The 21,766-nt window shown below is 36.4% G+C and overlaps 1 protein-coding gene across 1 annotated transcript in view; it reads right to left on the bottom strand.

Annotated features, from left to right (window-relative positions):
• LOC129223978 (uncharacterized) overlaps window positions 1-21,766 on the bottom strand; it is a 51,373-nt gene that overhangs the window by 10,129 nt on the left and 19,478 nt on the right. The window contains exons 10-13 of the mRNA XM_054858369.1: window positions 14,771-14,941; window positions 10,978-11,133; window positions 2,889-3,191; window positions 1,457-1,768 (exon numbers count right to left, since the gene is read on the bottom strand). Coding sequence (XP_054714344.1) covers window positions 1,457-1,768; window positions 2,889-3,191; window positions 10,978-11,133; window positions 14,771-14,941 — 942 coding nt within the window. The remainder of the gene's footprint in view (window positions 1-1,456; window positions 1,769-2,888; window positions 3,192-10,977; window positions 11,134-14,770; window positions 14,942-21,766) is intronic.

The following is a 21,766-nucleotide window of genomic DNA, read 5'->3' as shown; positions in this document are numbered from 1 at the left end:
GATAAAAATAGCAGTACTTTAACTTTTATGCTGCTAAAAGACATGTTACAGAAATAAAACTTTGGTTAAAAAAAAAAAAAACTTAAAAAAATAAAAAAATAAATTTTTTTTTTGCAATTTTTGAAATTCCAGCAAACAAATGTAGTTTATGTGTTTTGCTCATACTACTGTACTGTCTGTCCCAATTGCTGTGGAATTGGCAAACGTCCAGTTAAGACGAGAATTAGGAAAAAAAGGAAATTTCATGAGCGTGTTCCGCTCATTTGAATGCGAGTCTACGTAATCCAGAGGTTTACACACATCTGTAAAAGCTAGCATCCATGAAAACTAATAGATGTATCCATTTCTGCTTGTAAACCCAAGGAGGGATTCAAGGAAGCGGCCATGGGGGCGATCGCCCCCTCCTTGAGCCGAGATGCAGGAACTCCCCTTCGGAATATTTTCGATACTGAAGTTTCAAAAACGTTACTTTGAGACCATCTTCAATAATGTTACGAAATTGTGGACTCTCCCTCGGATTTCGTTTAAAATTGTAGTCTTGAAAACGCAATTGTTACTTATCTCTTAACACTTTAGTGGTAGGGATTGAAATCGGAACTTTGTATAGGAAGTTTTTCGAAGTTCAAAAAATTCAATTTTAGACGATCTTTGATGATATGGATAGCTCTCTCCCCCGGAAAGTTTTTTGAATTGAAGTCCAAAAAGGCAATTAAAGGAAACCTTTGATGACGTTAAAGAAAAGGATGGGAGTTAGTTCACTTCTCAGGATTTTTTTAGAAAAGGAAATTACAAAAAAAACTTAATTTGATTCATTTGAGACAAACTTCCATGATGTTAGGGAGTGGAGGTTTAGGAATTTATGAAAGAAAAATATTAAATCAATCGATTGCCCCCTCCTTGAATACTTTCCGGATCCGTCCTTGTGTAAACCGGATGTTAACCTTTCCATCTCATTGGTCGTCAGCCTGTACCAGGGTCTGCATACAAATGACACAAAAGTAGCCATTTTTATTTAAGTTAGTTATGTCTCAGCTGGAAATAAAGTGAAAAAAAAAAAAAAACACCATCATCCTACAAAATGGGGCCGTAGTAGCCCGATCGGTACAGTGTCGGATTCGGGGCCGGAGGGTCCTGGGTTCGAACCTCGATGGTCGAAGACCCACCGTCGTCATTAAAGGGGACTGGGCGACGTTAAATATGCTCGTAGTCTCAATGTCCTCCAAGTGAAACGATACCTCTGGGGGTGCTAGCACCAGGTAGTTATTAGCTCCTGGACTAGTTCTAAATTCCCATTAACTGTTCGATCCGGTGATGGTGCTGCCATCTATCGGCATATAAAATATTGGAGGCAAGGCACTTAGTATGCAGTCCTCGACATAAATACAGTTGTAGTCAGTTGTGACTCTGAATAGGAATAGGATCCTACAGAACCGAGAACACAGGCATGGCGACTCACCTGATGGACAGAGTGTTGTCTTGGTGGGGGCGCTGTATTCCCCGTAGAGGACCGACCCCCTGCCGTCCACATTGGCCGCCCTAATCCTGAAGAAGTAGACCCTCTGGTCGTCCTTCTCCCCACACTCCTGGTCCAGCCTCAGGTGGGCGTTCTTGTCGGTCACGTTGAAGACCTCCGATCGGTCGGAATCGTTGCTCTCCTTCCACACCTGGTAGAAGTCGATCGGCCCGTTGGGGGACCGGGGAGGGTCCCAGGAGATGTTGAGGTACGACTGCATCACTTCCACGCGAGGGGCACTCACTGAACCCGGATCTGGGGAAGAAAAGGGGGATTAGATATGCATAAAATATATTCTGTACTAGTGGCACCCGCACGGCTTTAACCGTAATAGAAAGTTAAAAGGTCTTTCGGTTCGTCTGTATATTTACGAATAATGGATGGTGAATTTCCTCGCCAATTGGCTTGTGCCCATTTTCGGTTCCACGTTATGATAATTTCGTAAGTTACTCGTCCATCTTATGGTAATTTTGTTCTTAAAATTGGAATAGAAAGAGAACCACATCGAATTTTCGAAAAATCCCTTCGAGGTGCACACCCTCGTGCTACAAACTAACTTTGTGCCAAATTTTATGAAAATCGGCCGAACGGTCTGGGCGTTATGTGCGTCACAGAGATCCTGACTGACAGAGAGACTTTCAGCTTTATTATTAGTAAAGATTACGTAATGAAGATATAACATGTATGCATTAGAAAATCTCGAATTCAGACACCCAAAATGCATAATGCTACAGATTTTGGACTTTTTTTCAACTGCTGTTATGTTGAAAAAAACTGCACATTTTTCTTTGGCAGTGAGTGTTTGTCTAGTTTCCCTGGTTTAGTTCTTTTTTTTTTCAGATATAATTAAGAAATTTAAAACTTCAGAGCTATAAGTACTTTTTTTATATTTATTTATTGAGCAATCACGATTGCTAATTGTTTTCATTTGACCATCCTTGATGTCTGGTTCCTCCTTCAACCCAACCACCTTCCGCAGATGTGACTCCTCTGGTCATGAGCACTGTTCGTGGCATCCATGTCCTAGAAAACAAGCACGCTCATACACACTCACACATACACACAGTAGCCTTTACACACATGCCAATGTGCCTAGACACAGGTCTAGGCACACACAAGCCTACACATATACAACTACACAAACATAGCCACCCAAGAGGAGGGACAGGAACCGTTTCTAGAAACAAGCGAGTGGGGGGTAGTAACCAGTGAGTTGGGTCCTGTCGCAACTCGTGATTGCAAAAAATGTAATTTAAATTCAAAATTTCAGAATTCAAATTAATTTTGAAAATTCAAAAGGTTTTTTTTGTAACCTCAAATCCAAAACATCATATAAATCCAAGTTTAAAAGTGATGTAACAGAAGAGCAGCTTACACGATATTCCCGTGAACGCATAGACGGGCTGCGAGAGCCGAGAGCAGGCCAGGCCCACACAGGCCTTCACCTGGATGGAATAATTGGAGAAGTAGAAGACGGACTTGGAGATGGACACCCGGTACACCTCCCTCCCCTCCTGCACCGGTACCTCCAGGCGGTACTCTTCGGAGGGGGAGCGGTCGTAGTGTACCACGTACTTGGTGATGTGGCCGTTGGGGGTGGATGGGGGGCGAAAGGAGATGGTGATCTTCTTGTGGTTGATGTCCAGGACTTCCACCTCTCTGGGGGAATCGCTCGGGGCTGGAAACGAAGGAGAGATGTTAACGTATTGAACACTGAAGTAATGTGAACAGTACAAACACTAAAGCACAATTGTATTTAAAGTAAGATACGCTTAAAAGTAAGACAAAAATAAAATGTCTAAAGCATCAATTACGTTGCAGTTTTCATATCAATTTAATCCCTTAAGTAGTTTTACTTTCAGATCTCATATTTTTCAAGGACTCTCTTCAGTGACGTTAGGTTTACAAAGCGAATGTCAACAGTTGCAGACAGCTGGGGTAAGCGACCTGTGCAACCAACTAGGGCGGCAGGTTTTAGGAGCGGCAAATTTCACGATGGCAAAAATGCAAAAGGGCAATACAAGTAAAAAAAAAATTGAAAAACTTAAAATTTCTTTCTTAGTTGCAGTTTTTTTTTCCTTTTACAGCAATACGTGACAGTACGCTTGATGTTTTAAAAATATGTATGTACGTCACCGTTAAAGTGTAAAATGCAGTTATTTTATAGAATACTTAGTTATTCCATGAAATAACTGATCGTGTCCGTAAAGTGTGTAATATGTTATTAATTTGACATTTTAACTAGTATTTCTATGAAATAACTAGGTATTCTATAAATTAACTAATGAGACATAGTTAAAGTGTAAAATAAACAATTTATCTAAAATAAAATAATTAGGCATTCTATAAATAAACTAATTATAGACAATTAAAATGAAAAAGAAGCAATTTATCTAATTTATGCAGCCTACAAATGGCGTTTATGGAAACATACCATAAAATCATTTGTTACAACAAGGATTACTAAAATGACGCTTGGAATTACAAAGAACATTATTCCCAAAACAAAAACATTTTTGCTGACACACTTGGTTTTACACGAACATTTTTTAGGGGTGTAAGGTAAATGTATTTGTCGTGCAAGGTATATGATATAGATTATTTTACACTTGAACGAGCTGCAGATCGTTATTCTATGAAATGACTAGTTGAACCATGAAATACAAGAGAGTTTTACACTTTAACGGACACAATCAGTCATTCCATGAAATAACTAGGTATTCTATAAAATAACGGATTTCATACTTTAACGGTAACATATATATATTATTAAGACGAAGGAGGCAGTACTTGTCAACATCTTCTGGAGCGGTAAAACTACTAGAGCCGACTCTGGTGGCAGAGTAAATACATTGCAGAAAGACTAAATATTTAGGTATAATTTCGCATTTACCAATTGAAGTTGCTCCACTTTAAAGTCTTTCATGGTAAAATTAAATTTTGTTTGGAGCATCAGGCAAGGAAATGCAAAAATATGCTAAGGTTACTAACTTAAAACAGTGCTGGTTATTGTAAGGGTATTCAAAAAATTATTTTCCTACTTCATTATACAGTGATCTCTTGCTTATACGCGACCTCTGCTATACGCGTTTTTCTTACGGGCCCGGTCAGCGATATAGGGAAACAATGTTAACTCTTGTTCATTTATACGCGAAACCTAAAATGCACCTTTCACTTATGCGCGATAATTTTTTTTCAATTTTAAGTTAAATCGCATATTTGCGCTTTGCTTATCAGAAGATTTGTACCCTTCTTGTTCTGTCTCTTGGAATGTATTGCACGCCTGTATTCCATTGTTCGAATTCTTCCAAACACGCGTTCTTTTTTGCACAAGTGAGCAATTGGGGGTGGATTTAGTCTTGTAATTGACATCGAGAGGGGAGTACAGGTTACAAACGAAAAGGTTGTCATCATTAAAAGTCGTGGTCAGGCGGTAAGCATTGACGTTGCCTTTCGAGGATCTTTTCATCCTCGTAGTCTATAGCTTTGATCACGCGATTTTTTAGGTTTTGGGGAATTCGCTTACGTACTGTACAGCGTATAAAAATAACAGAACGTACAACTTCATTTTTTTTAAAAATTACAATGCATAAACCGAAATTATGTGCATATTGATTCATTAATATTAGTAGTGTACTATTAGTATTACTATAACTGATGTAAACTTATTGCATTTAAGCTTATTTTTGTTGGCTATTGAAAACATTATTGATTCCCATGCAAATTCGTTCTTGCACGTCGGTTGGGTGCGGGCTGACGCGATTGACGTCATCACCAATCGGCGATCGGCACGTGCCGAGTCGACGTGCATAAGGCACGTGCATTGAGATGGAATGAGGTGGTGTTTGGAATGAGTGAGTGAGGGTGACTATCAAGTTGATAGATGGAGATCGTTTTTTTTTTTAAGCGATTCTGTTTTTATTTTATTTTCCTGTAAATAGTTATGATTAGGTGTTCAAATAAACGACGAGTTTTTAAACATTAGTTTTCCTTTCAAAAACAACTGCTACATGGGCTTAGAACGTAGGGAAAATTCAGGAAAGGAATTTTTTTATGTCAACAGGTTATGGGCCGTGCCCATGTTGCAATATTTCATTTTGAGAGATATATCGGCTTCGGGGGCCGTAAGGACTGAAAAATCTTATGAGCTTTTTAAAGTCTGAAGATTTTCAAGTTTAAGTTAGAAATTTTGAACATTGCTTTACAGCCATGGCTTTGCTCCCCGAAGGTTTTGAACTGCTCTGCAAAAAGAACTGGGATAGATGGAAAATAGATGTTAAAGTATTACTTCTCGATAAAGGATGTTGGAAATTTATTGAAGGGAAAGTAGTCGCTTTAGATGAAAAGGCAACTAGTCGTGAGCGTAGCGAATTTCTCCTGTTGCAGGATCGCGCTTACACCACACTTTATTATGCTATAAAGCCTGAGTTCAGACCACTTATTCAAGACACTGCAGATGGCAAGAAAGCATGGGAGATTCTACAAGCTCAGTTTGAACCAAAAACGCGAGCGAGAGTTATACAACTTTTGGATGAATTCTTTAACATCCGTTATAAAGATAACGAAGAAATGGGTCTTTTTATAGCTAGAGTTAAATTAGCTGTGAAGAAATTGTATGACGCGGGCCATAGTTTAGATTCGCTTTTTCAAGGTTTCCAAGTTATTAGGCATTTACCGCCGGAATATACCGGTATAATCCAATTAATTTACCGTTGGAGTGATGAAGATTTTGACATCAACAAGATTGCTGAGGAGCTGGTGAAAGAAGAAAGTAGACTGAAACAGGTAAAAGCCGACAATGAAAAACCTGAGGTGAGTGCTTTCAATATTACTAATAGAAGCAAGAAGACAGGAAAAGTAGTAGAAAACAAAGGAAATGCTAAATTTGTTAAAAATACGAAGGATAGAAAGTTAATAGGACCGTGTCATAGATGTCATCAATACGGACATTTGATCGCGCAATGTAAAAGTAACGTAAATCGTAATAACTTTTCGAACTTCAATGATAAATATTCGATGTTAGTTGAGAGTTACATTTCGACCTCTGAATCAGGAGCAGGTAAAGATTGTAATAGGAATCAGTTTCACTGGATTTTTGATTGTGCGGCAACAACGCATTTTTGTAATAACAAGAACTTAATGAAAAATTTTGAAGAAATTTCCGATGTAAATATGGCTTTGGCAGTGGGAAATGCTAATAGTAAAGTTTTGGGAAGAGGAACTGTGAGATTTGCTGTAAAAATGAACGGGAAAGTTAATTGGATAGAGTTAACAAACGTTTTATACAACCCAAACATGAGAAGAAATTTAATCTCCGGTGCACGTTTAGAAGCAGCCGGTGCACATTTTGTTGGTAGTAAAGGAAAAATTTGCGTGTTCTTCAATAATTGGCGAAAGCTATTTTATGCACGGAGAGAAGAGGGTTTATACTATGTAGAACCGTTTGCGTACGATACTGCAGAAAATAAACAAGTAGAAAGCGGATTCAACGTAAATGCTGGTACTGTTAAACAAACGCAAATTGTAGAAAATAAACAAACGGAAGTCGGATTTAACGTAAATGCTGGAACTGTTAAACAAAATCAACTCTCTAACCTTTGGCATAGGAGATTTTGTCATATAAATTATGATTACATCCGAGATACTAGTAAAAATCAAAGCGTGAATGGTCTTCCAAAAATAGAAAAACCAGACGAAAAATGTGAAGTTTGTATTCTAGCTAAGTCAACTAGAATTTCTTTTAAATCAAATCCTAAGACCTCAAATTCTGCACTACAGTTAGTTTTTATGGACGTTTGTGGTCCTCTACCAACGCCATCAAAAAGTGGGAGTAGATATTTTCTTTCGATAATTGATGATTTTAGTCGTTTCGTGACTGTTTACACTTTAAAACGAAAAGATGAAGTTTTAAGTAAATTCATCCACTATCATAAGAAAATGGAAAGAATAACGGGAAAGAAACTTGTTAGCATTCGAACAGACAACGGGGGCGAATTTTGCAATGAAGAGTTTGAACGGTATTTAAGTTCTTACGGTATTCAAGCCCAAAGAACAAATGCTTATACACCAGAGGAAAACGGGATTTGCGAACGTTTCAACAAGACAGCTTTAGACGGGGTAAAAGCAATGCTAAAAGACGCGAAAATGAACAATGAATGGTGGGCGGAAGCATTATATTGTTTCACTTTCACTTGGAATCGAATTTGTCATAAAACAACCAAAACTCCTTTTGAAATGTTTTTCGGCAGAAAACCCTCGGTAGTATTCCTAAAAGCTTTCGGAAGTAAAGCTTTCGTTAATGTTCCAAAACAACGGAGAAATAAATTCGAAATGCGTGCAATTGAGGGAATAATGATAGGATATGCGATAAATACCAGAGGATATAGAATTTGGTTAAATAACGAGCAAAAAGTAATTGAAACTTGTAATGTTAAGTTTAATGAAAATAAGAATGCAGTGGAAGAAGTCCTGGACCCAATAGAAAAACCTAAAAAACGAACTCAATACTCGGAATTCCATTATGAGTTAGATGAGGAAGAAAGCGCGCAAAATCGCGATGAAGGTGGAACATCTAGTGAAGATTCAACTGAGAAAGTTTCCGAAGAAAACGGATCTGAATTTGCGAAAAGCGCGTCAGAATTGAATTGGGTTAGAAATGCAGTGCCGAGACCAGACGGGACGCGAAATGACATTTATTATTTCTTAGAGGGAACGAAACAAAGATTTAGATCATGTAATGATATAGAAAAATATTGCAAAAGTAAAAATTTAAAATTCGAAAAACAGCTGTTTGATTTCAGCGGAAAGAATGTTTTTTCGGGAAAGATTAAATTTGCAAATGATACGGAACGCGAAACTGAAAAAAATGAAGCGAACATTGTTGAGGTAAAAATTCCGACAAGTTTCAAGGACGCTATAGAATCAGAAAATGCTCAAGATTGGATCGAATCCATGAACGACGAGTTAAATACGATGAAAGAAAGAAAAGTTTTTGAGTTAGTTGAGAGACCGCCGAACAAAACTATACTAGGAAATAGATGGGTATACAGCGTAAAAAGGGATGTAAATAATCGAATTTCAAGATTCAAATCGAGGTTGGTAATTTTAGGTTGTCAACAAAGGAGAGAAGATTTTGACGCTATTTTTTGCCCAGTAGTCAATTTGTCAATTATTAGACTATTTTTTTGTATTTTGGTTTGTTTTTATAGTTGGAAAAATTGTCAAGTAGACATAAAAAACGCTTATTTATATGCCGAATTAAAGGAAAGTATATATATGCACCAACCCGTAGGTTTTTGTAAAGATAAAAATAAAGTTTGTCTTCTGAAAAAGTCAATCTACGGACTACATCAAAGCGGAAGAAACTGGTATATAGAAATCGAGAAAGCATTAAAAAATATTAATTTCGTTAAAGTAGAATGGTGTAATTGCGTTTTTAAAGGACGAAATACCATCCTATTACTCTACGTAGATGATATCGTAATATTCGGAAAGGAAAACCAGTATATAGATGAAGTCATAAAAAGTCTGCGAAAAATTTTCGATCTGAAAGTCCTCGGAGAAACGAGAAAATTGTTAGGGATCGAATTTTGTCAAGATCATAAAAATTTGTATTTGCATCAACAAAGTTACATAGAAGAAATTTGTGAAAAATTTAAAGAATATAAAATCCCGATAACTTCTTTACCCATAGTAAAAGGAACTGTTATTTCAAAATTAGATTGCCCAAGTTCGAAGTGTGAAATAGAAGAAATGGAAAGAATTCCCTATCGAAGTTTGCTCGGTAGTTTAGCATTTTTAGCAAACCGCACTCGCCCCGACATAACCTACGCGGTAAATGTTTTATCGCAAGTGCAGGAAAATCCCGGAATCAAACACTGGGAAATACTACTTAAGCTTCTAGGTTACGTTAGGTCTACCAAAGAATATAAGCTGAACTTGTCCAAAGTGCGAAACATTGAAATGAAAAGTTTTTCAGATGCCGACTACGCTGCAAGTAGGGACGACAGAGTTTCATTGGGAGGAATGATAATTTTTATCGACGAAGTTCCTATTGTGTGGAAAACAACGAAGCAAAAATGTGTGAGTCTGTCCTCGATGGAATCTGAATATATCGCACTAGCTGACGCGGCGAAAGAGTCTGTGTGGCTGAAAAATGTACTAGCGGATAAAAATTTGAACTTCAGTCTTGGAGATTGTACTTTATTTTGCGACAACAAATCGGCAATTGATTTCACGAAATCAAGTGTAGAAAATGCGCGAACGAAACATATAGACGTTAGATACCATTTCATTCGCAATTTAGTAAATGATGAAATTTTCAATTTGAAATTTGTTTCTGGGAAAGAAAATGTTGCAGATTTGTTTACGAAGCCACCTACTAGATTGGAGTTGAAGAAATTTTGTGATCAAGTATTTGTTTGAATGTGCTTTCTTTTGGAAAGAATGAAATTTCCGGACTTTACGTTTTGACCAGCGAGATGCTGTGTGATTTTTTTGAGATTCATTGACTTTGAACTTTTTGACTTTATTTCAAAGTGAACTTATTGAGCTTTAGTTATGCTAAACTTTTTACTTATTAGATTTTCTTCAAATTTCAATTTTTTTTTGATTGAGTACTTGTGATATTTATGTATTGTGTTTTTGAAATGTTACATTTGCAATTGATATTTTTGATGTTGTGAAAGTGATAGTATGTTTGAAGAGTGATTTGCACGGGAAGGGGGCCGATGTTGGCTATTGAAAACATTATTGATTCCCATGCAAATTCGTTCTTGCACGTCGGTTGGGTGCGGGCTGACGCGATTGACGTCATCACCAATCGGCGATCGGCACGTGCCGAGTCGACGTGCATAAGGCACGTGCATTGAGATGGAATGAGGTGGTGTTTGGAATGAGTGAGTGAGGGTGACTATCAAGTTGATAGATGGAGATCGTTTTTGTTTTTAAGCGATTCTGTTTTTATTTTATTTTCCTGTAAATAGTTATGATTAGGTGTTCAAATAAACGACGAGTTTTTAAACATTAGTTTTCCTTTCAAAAACAACTGCTACATGGGCTTAGAACGTAGGGAAAATTCAGGAAAGGAATTTTTTTATGTCAACAATTTTTGGGTTTTTCGCTTATGCGCGAATTTCACTTGTGCGCGAAAATTTCATTGTCCCCTTGGGTCGTGTATAAGTGAGAGATCACTGTATGTCCCTAAAATCTCTGCATCCTTTGAACAAACTGTATTTGTGAAAAATATGTTCATTTTAAACTATTTTTTGCAAATATATAACATTATGTAGGGAACTAAGCAGATCTTTTCTCAGAGGGTCAAAATGACCCCTGCTGTAATTCTAGGCATACGAAGACTGCCATAATTCTAGTGTTAATACCCTTCAAACTCATTTCGCCAGTATGCAAAAAATGTAACAAATTTTGCCCAAAAACTGAAACAAAGCGTTGACTTCAGCACTCACCTGCAGACATGGTGGCTTCTTTTGCCACGTTGCTGTTTTCGCTCCAACCGGTCCTGGTGTAGGCACGAACAAAAGCCGTGTAGAAAGTGAAGGGCTTCAGTCCTCCCAGGATGTACTCCTCTACGGATGTATCGTTAACATGCACCGTCTTCCAGTCTGAGATGGAAAAGAAAATATCATTTTAACTGATCTCTTGACACTAAAAGCAAATAAAATCTACACACACACAAAAAAAAAAAAAAAAAAAAATTGAATTTTGACATCTTGAATTCAAATTATGTTTTTCGCAATCACGAGTGTGTGTGTATGTAGGCGTGTGTGTTTGTGTGTGGGTGGTATGTGTGTTGTGTGTGGGGGGTATGTGTGTTGCGTGTAGGGGTATGTGTATGTGTGTGTAGGCATGTGTGTTTGTGTCTGTGTGCAGGCATGAATGTATGGGTAGTTGTGTGTATGAATGTGTGTGTGGGGGGTATGTGTATGTGTGTGTAGGCGTATGTGTTTGTGTCTGTGTGCAGGCATGAATGTATGGGTAGTTGTGTGTATGAATGTGTGTGGGGGGGTATGTGTATGTATGTGTAGGCACATGTGTTTGTGTCTGTGTGCAGGCATGAATGTGTGGGTAGTTATGTGTATGAATGTGTGTGGGGGTATGTGTATGTGTGTGTGTAGGCGTATGTGTTTGTGTCTGTGTGCAGGCATGAATGTATGGGTAGTTGTGTGTATGAATGTGTGTGGGGGGGTATGTGTATGTATGTGTAGGCACATGTGTTTGTGTCTGTGTGCAGGCATGAATGTGTGGGTAGTTATGTGTATGAATGTGTGGGGGGGGGGGTATGTGTATGTGTGGGCGTATGTGTTTGTGTCTGTGTGCAGGCATGAATGTGTGGGTAGTTGTGTGTGTATGTTTTTGTGTGTGTGAGTGTGTATGTGTCTGTATGTATGCATGAATGTGTGAGTAGTTGTGTGTATGTTTTTGTGTGTGTGTCGGCGCCGATGGTTCAACAATTTAGCCATCGGCATCGGCGGCCGATGCTAACTTGCAGGAAACATCGGCCCATCGGCATTAAAAAACATCGAAAAGCCGATGGAATTGGCCGATGTTTTTGAAAAAAAAAGGACCTTTGTTGTTTTACTTTTTAATACAAAGTAAAGGAAGTTATTGTTTTCATATAAAATTGTTTACTTAAATTTCAGTATGAATTTCTATTTTAATCACCCCTGAAAGAGTTTTTAATACTGCATTCAGGTACCAAACAAGTTAATTATTGCGTTGTTTCTTGTGGCTGGATGTACGTATGGATCTCTCATAAGTCATAACTCAAAAATGGTAAGCTGCAGAAGGCTAAATTTTCGCATATGGGATGTGCGTACGTTCCAGTTGTGCACTTCCCTTTTTGTTTTTGATCAGGTGTTCAAAAAAGCCTATTTACTCATTTTTTGTGGCTATTAATTACTTATTTCAATTTATCCCGCCATTATTTCTTTTATCCCGCCCACCGTCCTCTGCAGGCGCGGCTCCTCCGGTCCTGAGCAATGTCCCCCGAAATTCGCTTCTCCTGGTCAGTGGCCCCTGGTCACACACACGCTCATGTACATACACAAAAGTATGCACACACGAGCCTACACATGCACAAGCACCTACACACAGAGAGACATACACGCCTACGTGTGTGCACAGGTCTACGCACACACAAGCCTACATATGCATGCACGCCTACACACACACACACAAACACACAACTATACACGCGTAACCGCTCAGGAGAAGGGCAGGTTTGGGGGGTCAGGAGCAGTTTCTGGAAACAATAACTTCAATTAGTAGGGTCCTGTCGCAACTCGTGATTGCGAAAAACATAATTTGAATTAAACATATCAGAATTCAAATTAATCTTTTTATTTATTTTTTTTTTTTTGCCATCGGCCAACGGCATCGGCCATTTGGAGGAAAACTATCGGCCATCGGCCATCTTTGAGCAATCAGCCAAAAAATGCCATCGGTCGAGCCCTAATGTGTAGGTGTCTATATGTATGTGTGTATGTGCGTGTGTGTAGTTGTGTGTGTATGCATGTCTGCTTAAGAGGGTGGCGGTGGGAAAATAAAATCAAAAGACATCAAAACAGTCAAGTGAGAACAATAAGCAATCGTGATTGTTCAAAAAAAAAGATTTACAGCCCACGTTCACAATAATAACCCTGTCGTTCAAACAAAATGGGGCTCTATAATGTAAATACGCAAGATATTGCACGGTATTTGGTCATAGTTAAAAAAATTGGAATAACTTTTTCAAGTTCTGCTTCATTTTAAAAAAGGATTAAAAAAAAATGCTTAAAGGGGTTCTTTACATCCCTGAATCCCAAATTTATAACTCTTTCTGCTATTTGTGCAATTTTAATGACGTTATAATCGTTTTTATTACAATTTTAATGATGTTATAATCATATTTATTCATTCCTTCCCCTGAAATTTTTCTCTAATTATATAACGCTCCCATTTCTATCGAATTTCTTGACTTTAGAAGAAAACTTGGGATATTTTTGCTTGATTAGGGATTTCAAAAGAAAGCATCGAAATTTATGAATCTTCCAAACAAATCAAACAATATTAACATCCTAAAAAATGGAAATATTGAAAAAAGAACTATTTATTTGAAAGGAGACAAAATAAAAATGAAAAACATATGCTAAATGAATTCATCAAAATATCTTTGATTTGAGAAATTTTAAGATTGATATGATTTCAAGAACAATCATTCATAATTACTATTTATACTAGTTGCATTGCCCGGCTTTGTCCGGTCTACTTTGAAAATAACAATTGTGTCAAATGACGTACATTCAACAATCAGGCTTAAATAAAAGAAAAAAAAAACCATCATGCAAAATTTCCCCTCCAAACAGTGCTGGCAGATATTAAAATACTTCTAAGAAATTTAAATGAGAAAGATGAATTTAAAAAGCGTAACCATGGAAACACAAAGTAAAATAAGTTTAAGAATTGAAAATGAGAAAGACGGAAATAAACAATGGTTTCAAAAAGCGTTATTGTGGAAACGGAAAATAAAATGTTTAAAAACTTGTATAGAGAACAGATTTTTGAAATTCATTTAATTGGCTTGTAACTTTTTTTCAAAATGGAGATAGAGGGTTAAACTTTCGACCATGGGTCGAGTTACATCTAGGGTAAAAAAAGCAGCTCTTTCCAAAAGAAAGAAGATGTCAAAAAGAAAACTGTGGGACAATCAATTCACTTTTTATTGATAGCTTTAATGAAGAAAGTAGTGCCTAAACTTCAGCTAAGCCTAAACAAATTCGAGCTAAAAACGCAAATAACTCCTGTCATAATTCAGTTAGACCATTGGAACAAATTCCGTAGAACGCGAAAAGTTCTACTCTTTCCAACGATACATAATATTAATATGTGCAGGTAATTTTTCACCCCTATCATCGGGAATTTATGAGGAAATTGGGCCTAAATTGGAATAAAAAAAGAACTATTCATCGAATTTTTTTCGAATTGATCTGCAAACTTTTTCAGGACTTAAAGGAACAAACAGTGAAAATTTCACAGAAATCGGCCAGGTAGTTCTTGAGTTTTGCGAGTTCAAACACACAGACGCTTTTTGGGGACTTCATTTTATACTATGTAGAGAAACTTTTAAAGTTAAATAATAAAATAATAACCCATACAAATTGAAAGAAATTTAAAAAAAAAAGAAAACAAAGAAACAATAACACAATGCACCTATGCATTAACATTCAAGCATAGTGCATCATATTTAAAATAATTACTAACCAGGGCAGGCCTCCACATTGGGGTTCCCACAGCAAGTACCCTGGGCCTCACAATAATGGATGGCATATTCCTCAATGATCACTCTCTGAGCGTCACAGTCGAGAGACCACTGGATGCGCAGACTCGTAGAATTCTTGGGAGTCAACTCCACCCTCTTCAATTTGTAGCGAACTAAAAGAGAATAAAAAGATTAGTTGTAATTTAATTGTAGTAGTAACGTTTAAATAAAACATGGAAATGAATACAGAGTGGAAAAGAGTTAAACTTCTGCAAGTAGGAAAGATGGAACACAAAAGGCAGTTGAAGAGTTTATATTTCCATCTTATCTTCTGACATTTAATTTCAACTACATTTCTTACGGATTAATTTTTAACTCATTGAAATTATTCTAACACTTTTATTGACAAAGCATATATCTTTTAGAACTGATCTGTTTTTAACGTATTAACTGAACAAAAAAAATATAAATAAACTTTTTTTAAAAAAATACAAATTGAATTGCTTTCGAACAAACTTCCAAATGGTTGCCAGATGCAACCATGTGAGTGTTGTGTTAAATATTTTGATACTAAATTCAATGCTTTATAGATGAGCAAACAGAAATGCACTACAGTTGAACCTTGATATCTCGAAAAAACATTTTCCCCTGCATTTTCTATGAAAACCCCTATGTATTTTTTATAGTTATCTCGAAATTTATTTCTCGAAACCCTTGATAGGTCGAAATTTTTGCACAGAAACAAGTTTCAATAGTCGTTTTTCTTTGGCAACTTTTGTAGTAAAACCAGTGTCAGGGACAATTGCTTAACGTTTTTCATCTCTCTTCTTGGAAACTTTGTGATTAGGGGATTGAAGCAAGATAATAGGGGAGTGTTGGTATGAAAGGGGTGATGTTTTCCCCAGAGTTTAGAATCTTTGCGCATTTCTCTCAAACATGCTGTCCACTTTGAGGACAGGGGGTCGATTTTTCGCCACTCAAATTTTAAGTGAAAACGGAAAATGCATTCCTCATTTTCATCATTCTGCTTTTTTAAATCCTACAAAATGGCTGCTGAAAACTTTTTGAATGTGGGGAGCTACTAGTTGAAGATAAGAATTTTTAAATTTTTTGGTGATAAACCAAGTTGAAATTGTTGTTCATTTCAAACTCTCTTCCTGTGCACTTTCGACAGTTATAAAATTTCACATCTAGTAAAACATTGAAGACTACTTTATTGATCGTAATTCAAAGTGGTCTGATAATACATATATAAATGCATATAGCGTACGTGTGTGCAATTGTGAGAGTTACTAGTGTATTTTTTTTTAAACCTTGATAACTCAAAAACTTGATCTCTCGAATTTTTTTCCCGTCCCGAGAGATTTGAGGTATCGAAGTTGTACTGTAGTAATTAGCTATATTGCAAGATCAGCAAATAATTCTTTATGAAATAGAATTGCTTCTAGAAACAATTACAACACTTCTTTCCAGCATAGGCGCTGCGTTACGCCAGCGTGGATGCTTGGTGATAGATAATCTTTATCTTTACTAATAATAAAGCTGAAAGTCTCTCTGTCCGGAGGATGTCTGGATGTCTGTGACGCGCATAGCGCCTAGACCGTTCGGCCGATTTTCATGAAATTTGGCACAAAGTTAGTTTGCAGCATGTAGTCCTGGCCCCACAATGTAGTCCCGTAAAAATTTTTAGGTCCAGAGATTTTCTCTTTAGAATCTTCATCTTTAGGTATTCTAATGTGAGAATATCTTGGGTAGACATGTTGAATCCTGCGCGAAATAATTTTACAGGCCATCAAAGATAGCGGCCATTTTGGTTCACTTGCTCATTACGTTTTTCGCAACGGGCGTACCAACAATTTTATTTTTAGTTTTGAACTGAAATTTTTGGAGTTAAGGAAGTCAATTAATGTATTAATTATGACATAAAAGCCGCTCTAGCTGTTTCCACAATTTTACGTTGAGATATCTCCGACATTTGTTGTTGAATATTCTAGTTACTAAAAAGGGTACAAAAATTAATAAATATTTTAAAATGCTCATTTTAAACTCCTGTTTATCACATACATGTTTCTTCAACAACACAATAAACGAAAAATACAAGATTAGTTAATTTTAAAAAAGGTTACGATCTGTTTTTGCATTGCATGTTATTGCACTACGACGGACGTCTGTATCATTTGATGCCGCATCTTCTCTTGAGTTATTCTAATTAAGCTCTTCAATGATGTGTCTCAAATGTCCTATGAAAAGTATTGCAGATTGCTTCTTCATTAACTGTTAAACCACTAGCAATAGCTGAAAATGTAGCATTTTTGGACATTTCTTCTATTTCCTTGCGTGCTAGTTACTGTAAGTTTTCCTTATTTGATAGTGAAGACCAGAATTTTTCTACCTGCATCGGTACTAGTGTTTTTCTGTCAATTACAGCAATGTTTGTTCTGCCCTTAGTTGATTCTCTTCTCATCTTTTCGGATTATTTCACAACATGCTGCAAATAACTATCGAACACAGGATGAAGTTCATGAAAAGAACATACAGGAATGAATCCATGCAGAACATTGCTGATAACTTCGCCAAAAATTTTCTTTATTTAGCGGACTTGGGGCATGAGATATATAACGAAGGCAGTTTTTATTGGGGATACTTTGCTAAATAAAAAATGTTCTGGGAACGGATATTTCTGCAATCTAGCTTGGTAGGTGAATCACCACCACCAGGGGCGTGCACAGGGGAGGGGGGGGGGAGAGAAAACTGTTGGCCCGGGCCTGAGCCTGAAGGGGGCCTATTATTTTTAAAACTAGGGATGAAATATGTGCTTAAACAACATGGAAGGGCGGCCGAAACATTTGTGGGCATTTGTGAAGGGTCCCAAATTTTCTGTGCACGCCCCTGACCATCACATAATGTGTTCGTTGGAAACAAGTCATGAGCTAAAATATTTTCAATGCATTCTCCCTTTCTTTCGCTATTTCCATGTCTCTGTACCCTTGTTAAAGTTGATTCTTTCCCATTAGCTTAGAAGTGATATTTTACGAAGAACTGTGTGCCTCAAAGCATGGTAGGTTGACTTTGGAAAGTAAATCAGACAATTTTTGAAACAAAATGTATCCAGTCTGAACTGGCGGTACGGTTCTGATCAATGATTCATGATATTCATGATACTGGGAAGGCGAATCCTGACACTACCATTCACAAGTTGTTTAGTGAGAAAGTTGTAAAGTTGCTCTGTTTCAGAAATATCATAGGGATATACATGTTGATAGATAAAATCAACAAGTCTTTTGACATTTTCATCAAAATACTGGCTACGATTGCCTATAAAAATAAGGATGCGGGACACTCTCACAGTGATCCATTAAATGAGAACTAGTAAGACCACGAAACACATTGCATATCATTAAAATTTCATAATACTCTAAATGCCACTCTGGCAACTTTTTCTCGTCTGCCCTGCAATTTCTCCGGCACTTTTCTGTGACCGTTGAATCGTTTGTTCCAATTTCATCTCTGGCTTCACAGCATTGAATTTTAACAACAAATTTACCTTGAATGAATTTTTCTTACAGGTAGGGACACTCATTTTCTAGCGCCCTAATCCTCTCTACGTACCATGTTTCATATAGTAAATAAATGATGCAATCAAATACACGAAAGACTGGAAACAGTAATTCAACAGTTTGAACGTATGATTTGTAATTTTCTTCGCGATCAGCAATAATCAAGTGTTTTACAAGTGATACCAGTGAACGAAACACTTCCCAACACTTGCACAGTTCTGATTTGTCACTACATCCTTTAACAAAAACTCAATCTCTGTTTTCAAGCTTTCAATATTTGTGCGTAGCGATTGAATCATTATTTGACTTTTTTCCTCATCTTTTGAGCCAAGAGCATCCTGAACCGTCTTTACTCGCTTAGCAGAACTTCTTGTAGTCTAAAATCAACATCTTATAATGATTTTCTCAAGATTCTCAATGGTTTTTTGCAGTCTTCACAGCTTCTTGTGAGCTAAAAGCAGCAGCAAGTACTTTTGGAGATAAATGACTAAAAAACCCAACAAAAGTGCATTCTTTCTTTAGGAAGCATAAAAAAGAATCCTTTCATTATACGTTGTTACGAGAAATAGTTTTGTTTCATTAATAAAAACCAATGCATTTTCATCTACATTGAGCATTGAGCATCAACTCTTTTATTTCTGAAAGAATAAATCCATGCCCAGCATTTAATAGAGTTTTTAATATTTCATTTACCTTTTTAAACAGTTCAAATTTTGAGGATAGATGTTGCGCAGACTGTGTATTGGTTTCTCACTCATACTTTCGAATATAAGAACTTATACAGCTTGGATTTGCATATGAATTCGCAGCAGAAACATTCATATCGCTGTTAAGATCTGTTACTCTGTCAAAAACTTCGTCTTCATTTGGACCTCCTTCAGCACTTTCTGATTTTTCTAAAACATTGTTTTCACTTTCAAAATAACTTGTCTGTGCATTTTTTTCTACCATTTTTTTAGCGTTTTTCCTCTTGTGTATTTCTTATAGCACTAGTTGCTGCAATGACACACTATATTTTCTTGTCGCGTTTTCCAATATTGCGTCATTGCGTATTTCAGCAGCTTCCCGAACTTGTTTTTGTCAAAGAACATAATTTTTCTCTTCATTCCTTTTTACAAACTACATATTCGTTTGTTAAAACTGTCTTCAAGATGTCTTCAATTGCCTACCAAAACTTTCTGAACTCGGTTTAGAAATATCAGCCATTGCTGAAATAGTTATTGTCACAGAAAAACATGAAACAAAAAGTTTTTGGAACTGTGGAATATTTTTACTCGAAAACGATTAATTTGATAGCAGACGATAAATAACCTTGAACAGCGTGGAGCGCCGGGGGGGGGGGGGGGGGGGATCCCTATAGCTACTGGTTTTAACATGAATGCAAATTTTAATACAGTAGCTTATGCATATGAAAGGGCTATTTTGATCAAAAAATCTCCTTCATAATGTATTTTTGATCAAAAAATCCTCTTCGTAAGGTATTTTTGATCAAAAAATCTCCTTCAGAAGGTGTTTTCAATCAAAGAATCCCCTTCAGAAGCTATTTTTGATCAAAAAAACCCATTCAGAAGGTATTTTTGATCGAAAAAAACCCCCTACAGAAGATATTGCTGGCTGCGCTGCACTGTAAAAAATCTCGGAAAACTCTCTGAGTATATAAAAAAGTTTTCCGTAATACACAGATTCGTACGCCCTCCGCAGTTTTCTGCTATAATCAAAAACGTTTCCCGTATAGCAAGAAAGTAAGAGTCGACGCATGCGCAGCTCACAATTTTATAGTCCAGCAGCAAATCTAAACTGAAACTTTCGAAAGCACGCAATGAAAACAAGTGCTGACTCATGTATGCGAAGTAACACTCATCAAGGGGATTAGTAGAAGTTTTGTTCCTCGCATGAATTCACTGAAGATAATTCTAAAGTCTTACATTTTCTTGCATATGTATCGTCATAAGATTGAATTTGAAGCTATGTCACTTATTTTTAAGTACGAAGTGCAAATTCTCGACGCATGCTCGCGGAAGGAATACAAACTGAAATTGAAAACCAAATAACTACCGAGAGGACGCCATGTAAATTCATTGCGTCGCATAACTTGTGTAGGTAATTTACTTTTTTCTTGGATACTTTTCTTCTTTCTACCAAATGGGTAATTTTTGTTGGCAGAATTTTATTCTGTCATAAAAATCACCTTTTTGGTGACCAAAGCCTGCAAAAGACCACCACCGACGAATAGGTAAGTCGCTTTGCAACTCTATTACTTTAAAGAGATTTAGTTCATATAAATCTCGTTAAAAAAAAACTATTTTCTTCAGTATTATTTTTTCGTTGTGAACTATTGCAATTTGAAAATATTTTACATTACATAGAACACATATTTAAAGTGCAAGTGTGTCTAGTTTTATTCTGTAAAATTTATGAATTGAAGATTATAAAAAAATTTAGATATGTGTTATTGTGTACTTTGTTTTTATGTGTCAATCTCAGTTAATATTTGGCTATGTATCAAGCATTATGAATTAAATGTTATAATATGCAAATTGTCAGGTTTGATAGTTCGTCTTTAAGGTTGCATGTTTTCATTCTCTTGTAAACAGTGTAGCTAGATTGTATGAAGTAAAAAAAAAAAAAAACTATCTCTTGTAATTAGGAACATAGTGCTTCAGTATTATCTAAATGACGATATCTCTTTAAATATTTGCATTAGCGAAACGCTTTAAATTAGTTAAATGTGTATTAATTTATTTAACAAATAGATACATATATGTATTTAAAAGTGTCTTCATTTTTTTCGTTTTACGAGCCTCAATTTTACCAAAAGCAAAAAAAAAAAAAAAAAAAAGACTTAATAGAATAATTTTGTATTTTTACACCATATTAAAGTATTTGACTTATAATTTATATGATACTTTGATTTATAATGTATGTGATACTTTGATTTATAATGTATATGATGTTGCTTTTTCAAGGGGGGTTGGGCGCTTCATAGCATTTTATGGGTGCACCATCACTTTTATGGTGGGGGAGGGGTTATTCTCGTATATATGAAATGGAATAATCATGTAATAGAGTTCAATGTTTTAATAAATAAAATATATAATGCATTTTGCGCACACTGTAAAAATAAAATCAGTAACCTATTTTGAATAAGTATTTATATTTGTGATGAGCTGGAAAAGGGCAAGAACAGAAGAATCAACCCGAATGGTTCCAGCAGGGGGACTTGGTGTCATATTTAAATTCATCAATTTCTCTGTTGGTACTTTTCGGTACACTTTGTTCGTCAGAGAAATTGACTTGAGGTGAACGAATTCCGGAACGCGAAGGGTAGGTAAGTCCTGTCAAATTTTATCCGAAGATAAAAGCTATCAAGTTTGATACAAGATATGTTTTTAAGTTCTGCATTAAAAATACAATATGTTGATAGTTTTGTCTTGAAAATAT

This window comes from Uloborus diversus, chromosome 6 (genome assembly GCF_026930045.1).
Source record: "Uloborus diversus isolate 005 chromosome 6, Udiv.v.3.1, whole genome shotgun sequence".
Taxonomy (NCBI): domain Eukaryota; kingdom Metazoa; phylum Arthropoda; class Arachnida; order Araneae; family Uloboridae; genus Uloborus; species Uloborus diversus.
The sequence above is the reverse complement of the archived record's forward strand: the minus strand, read 5'-3'. Positions and strand labels throughout refer to the sequence as shown.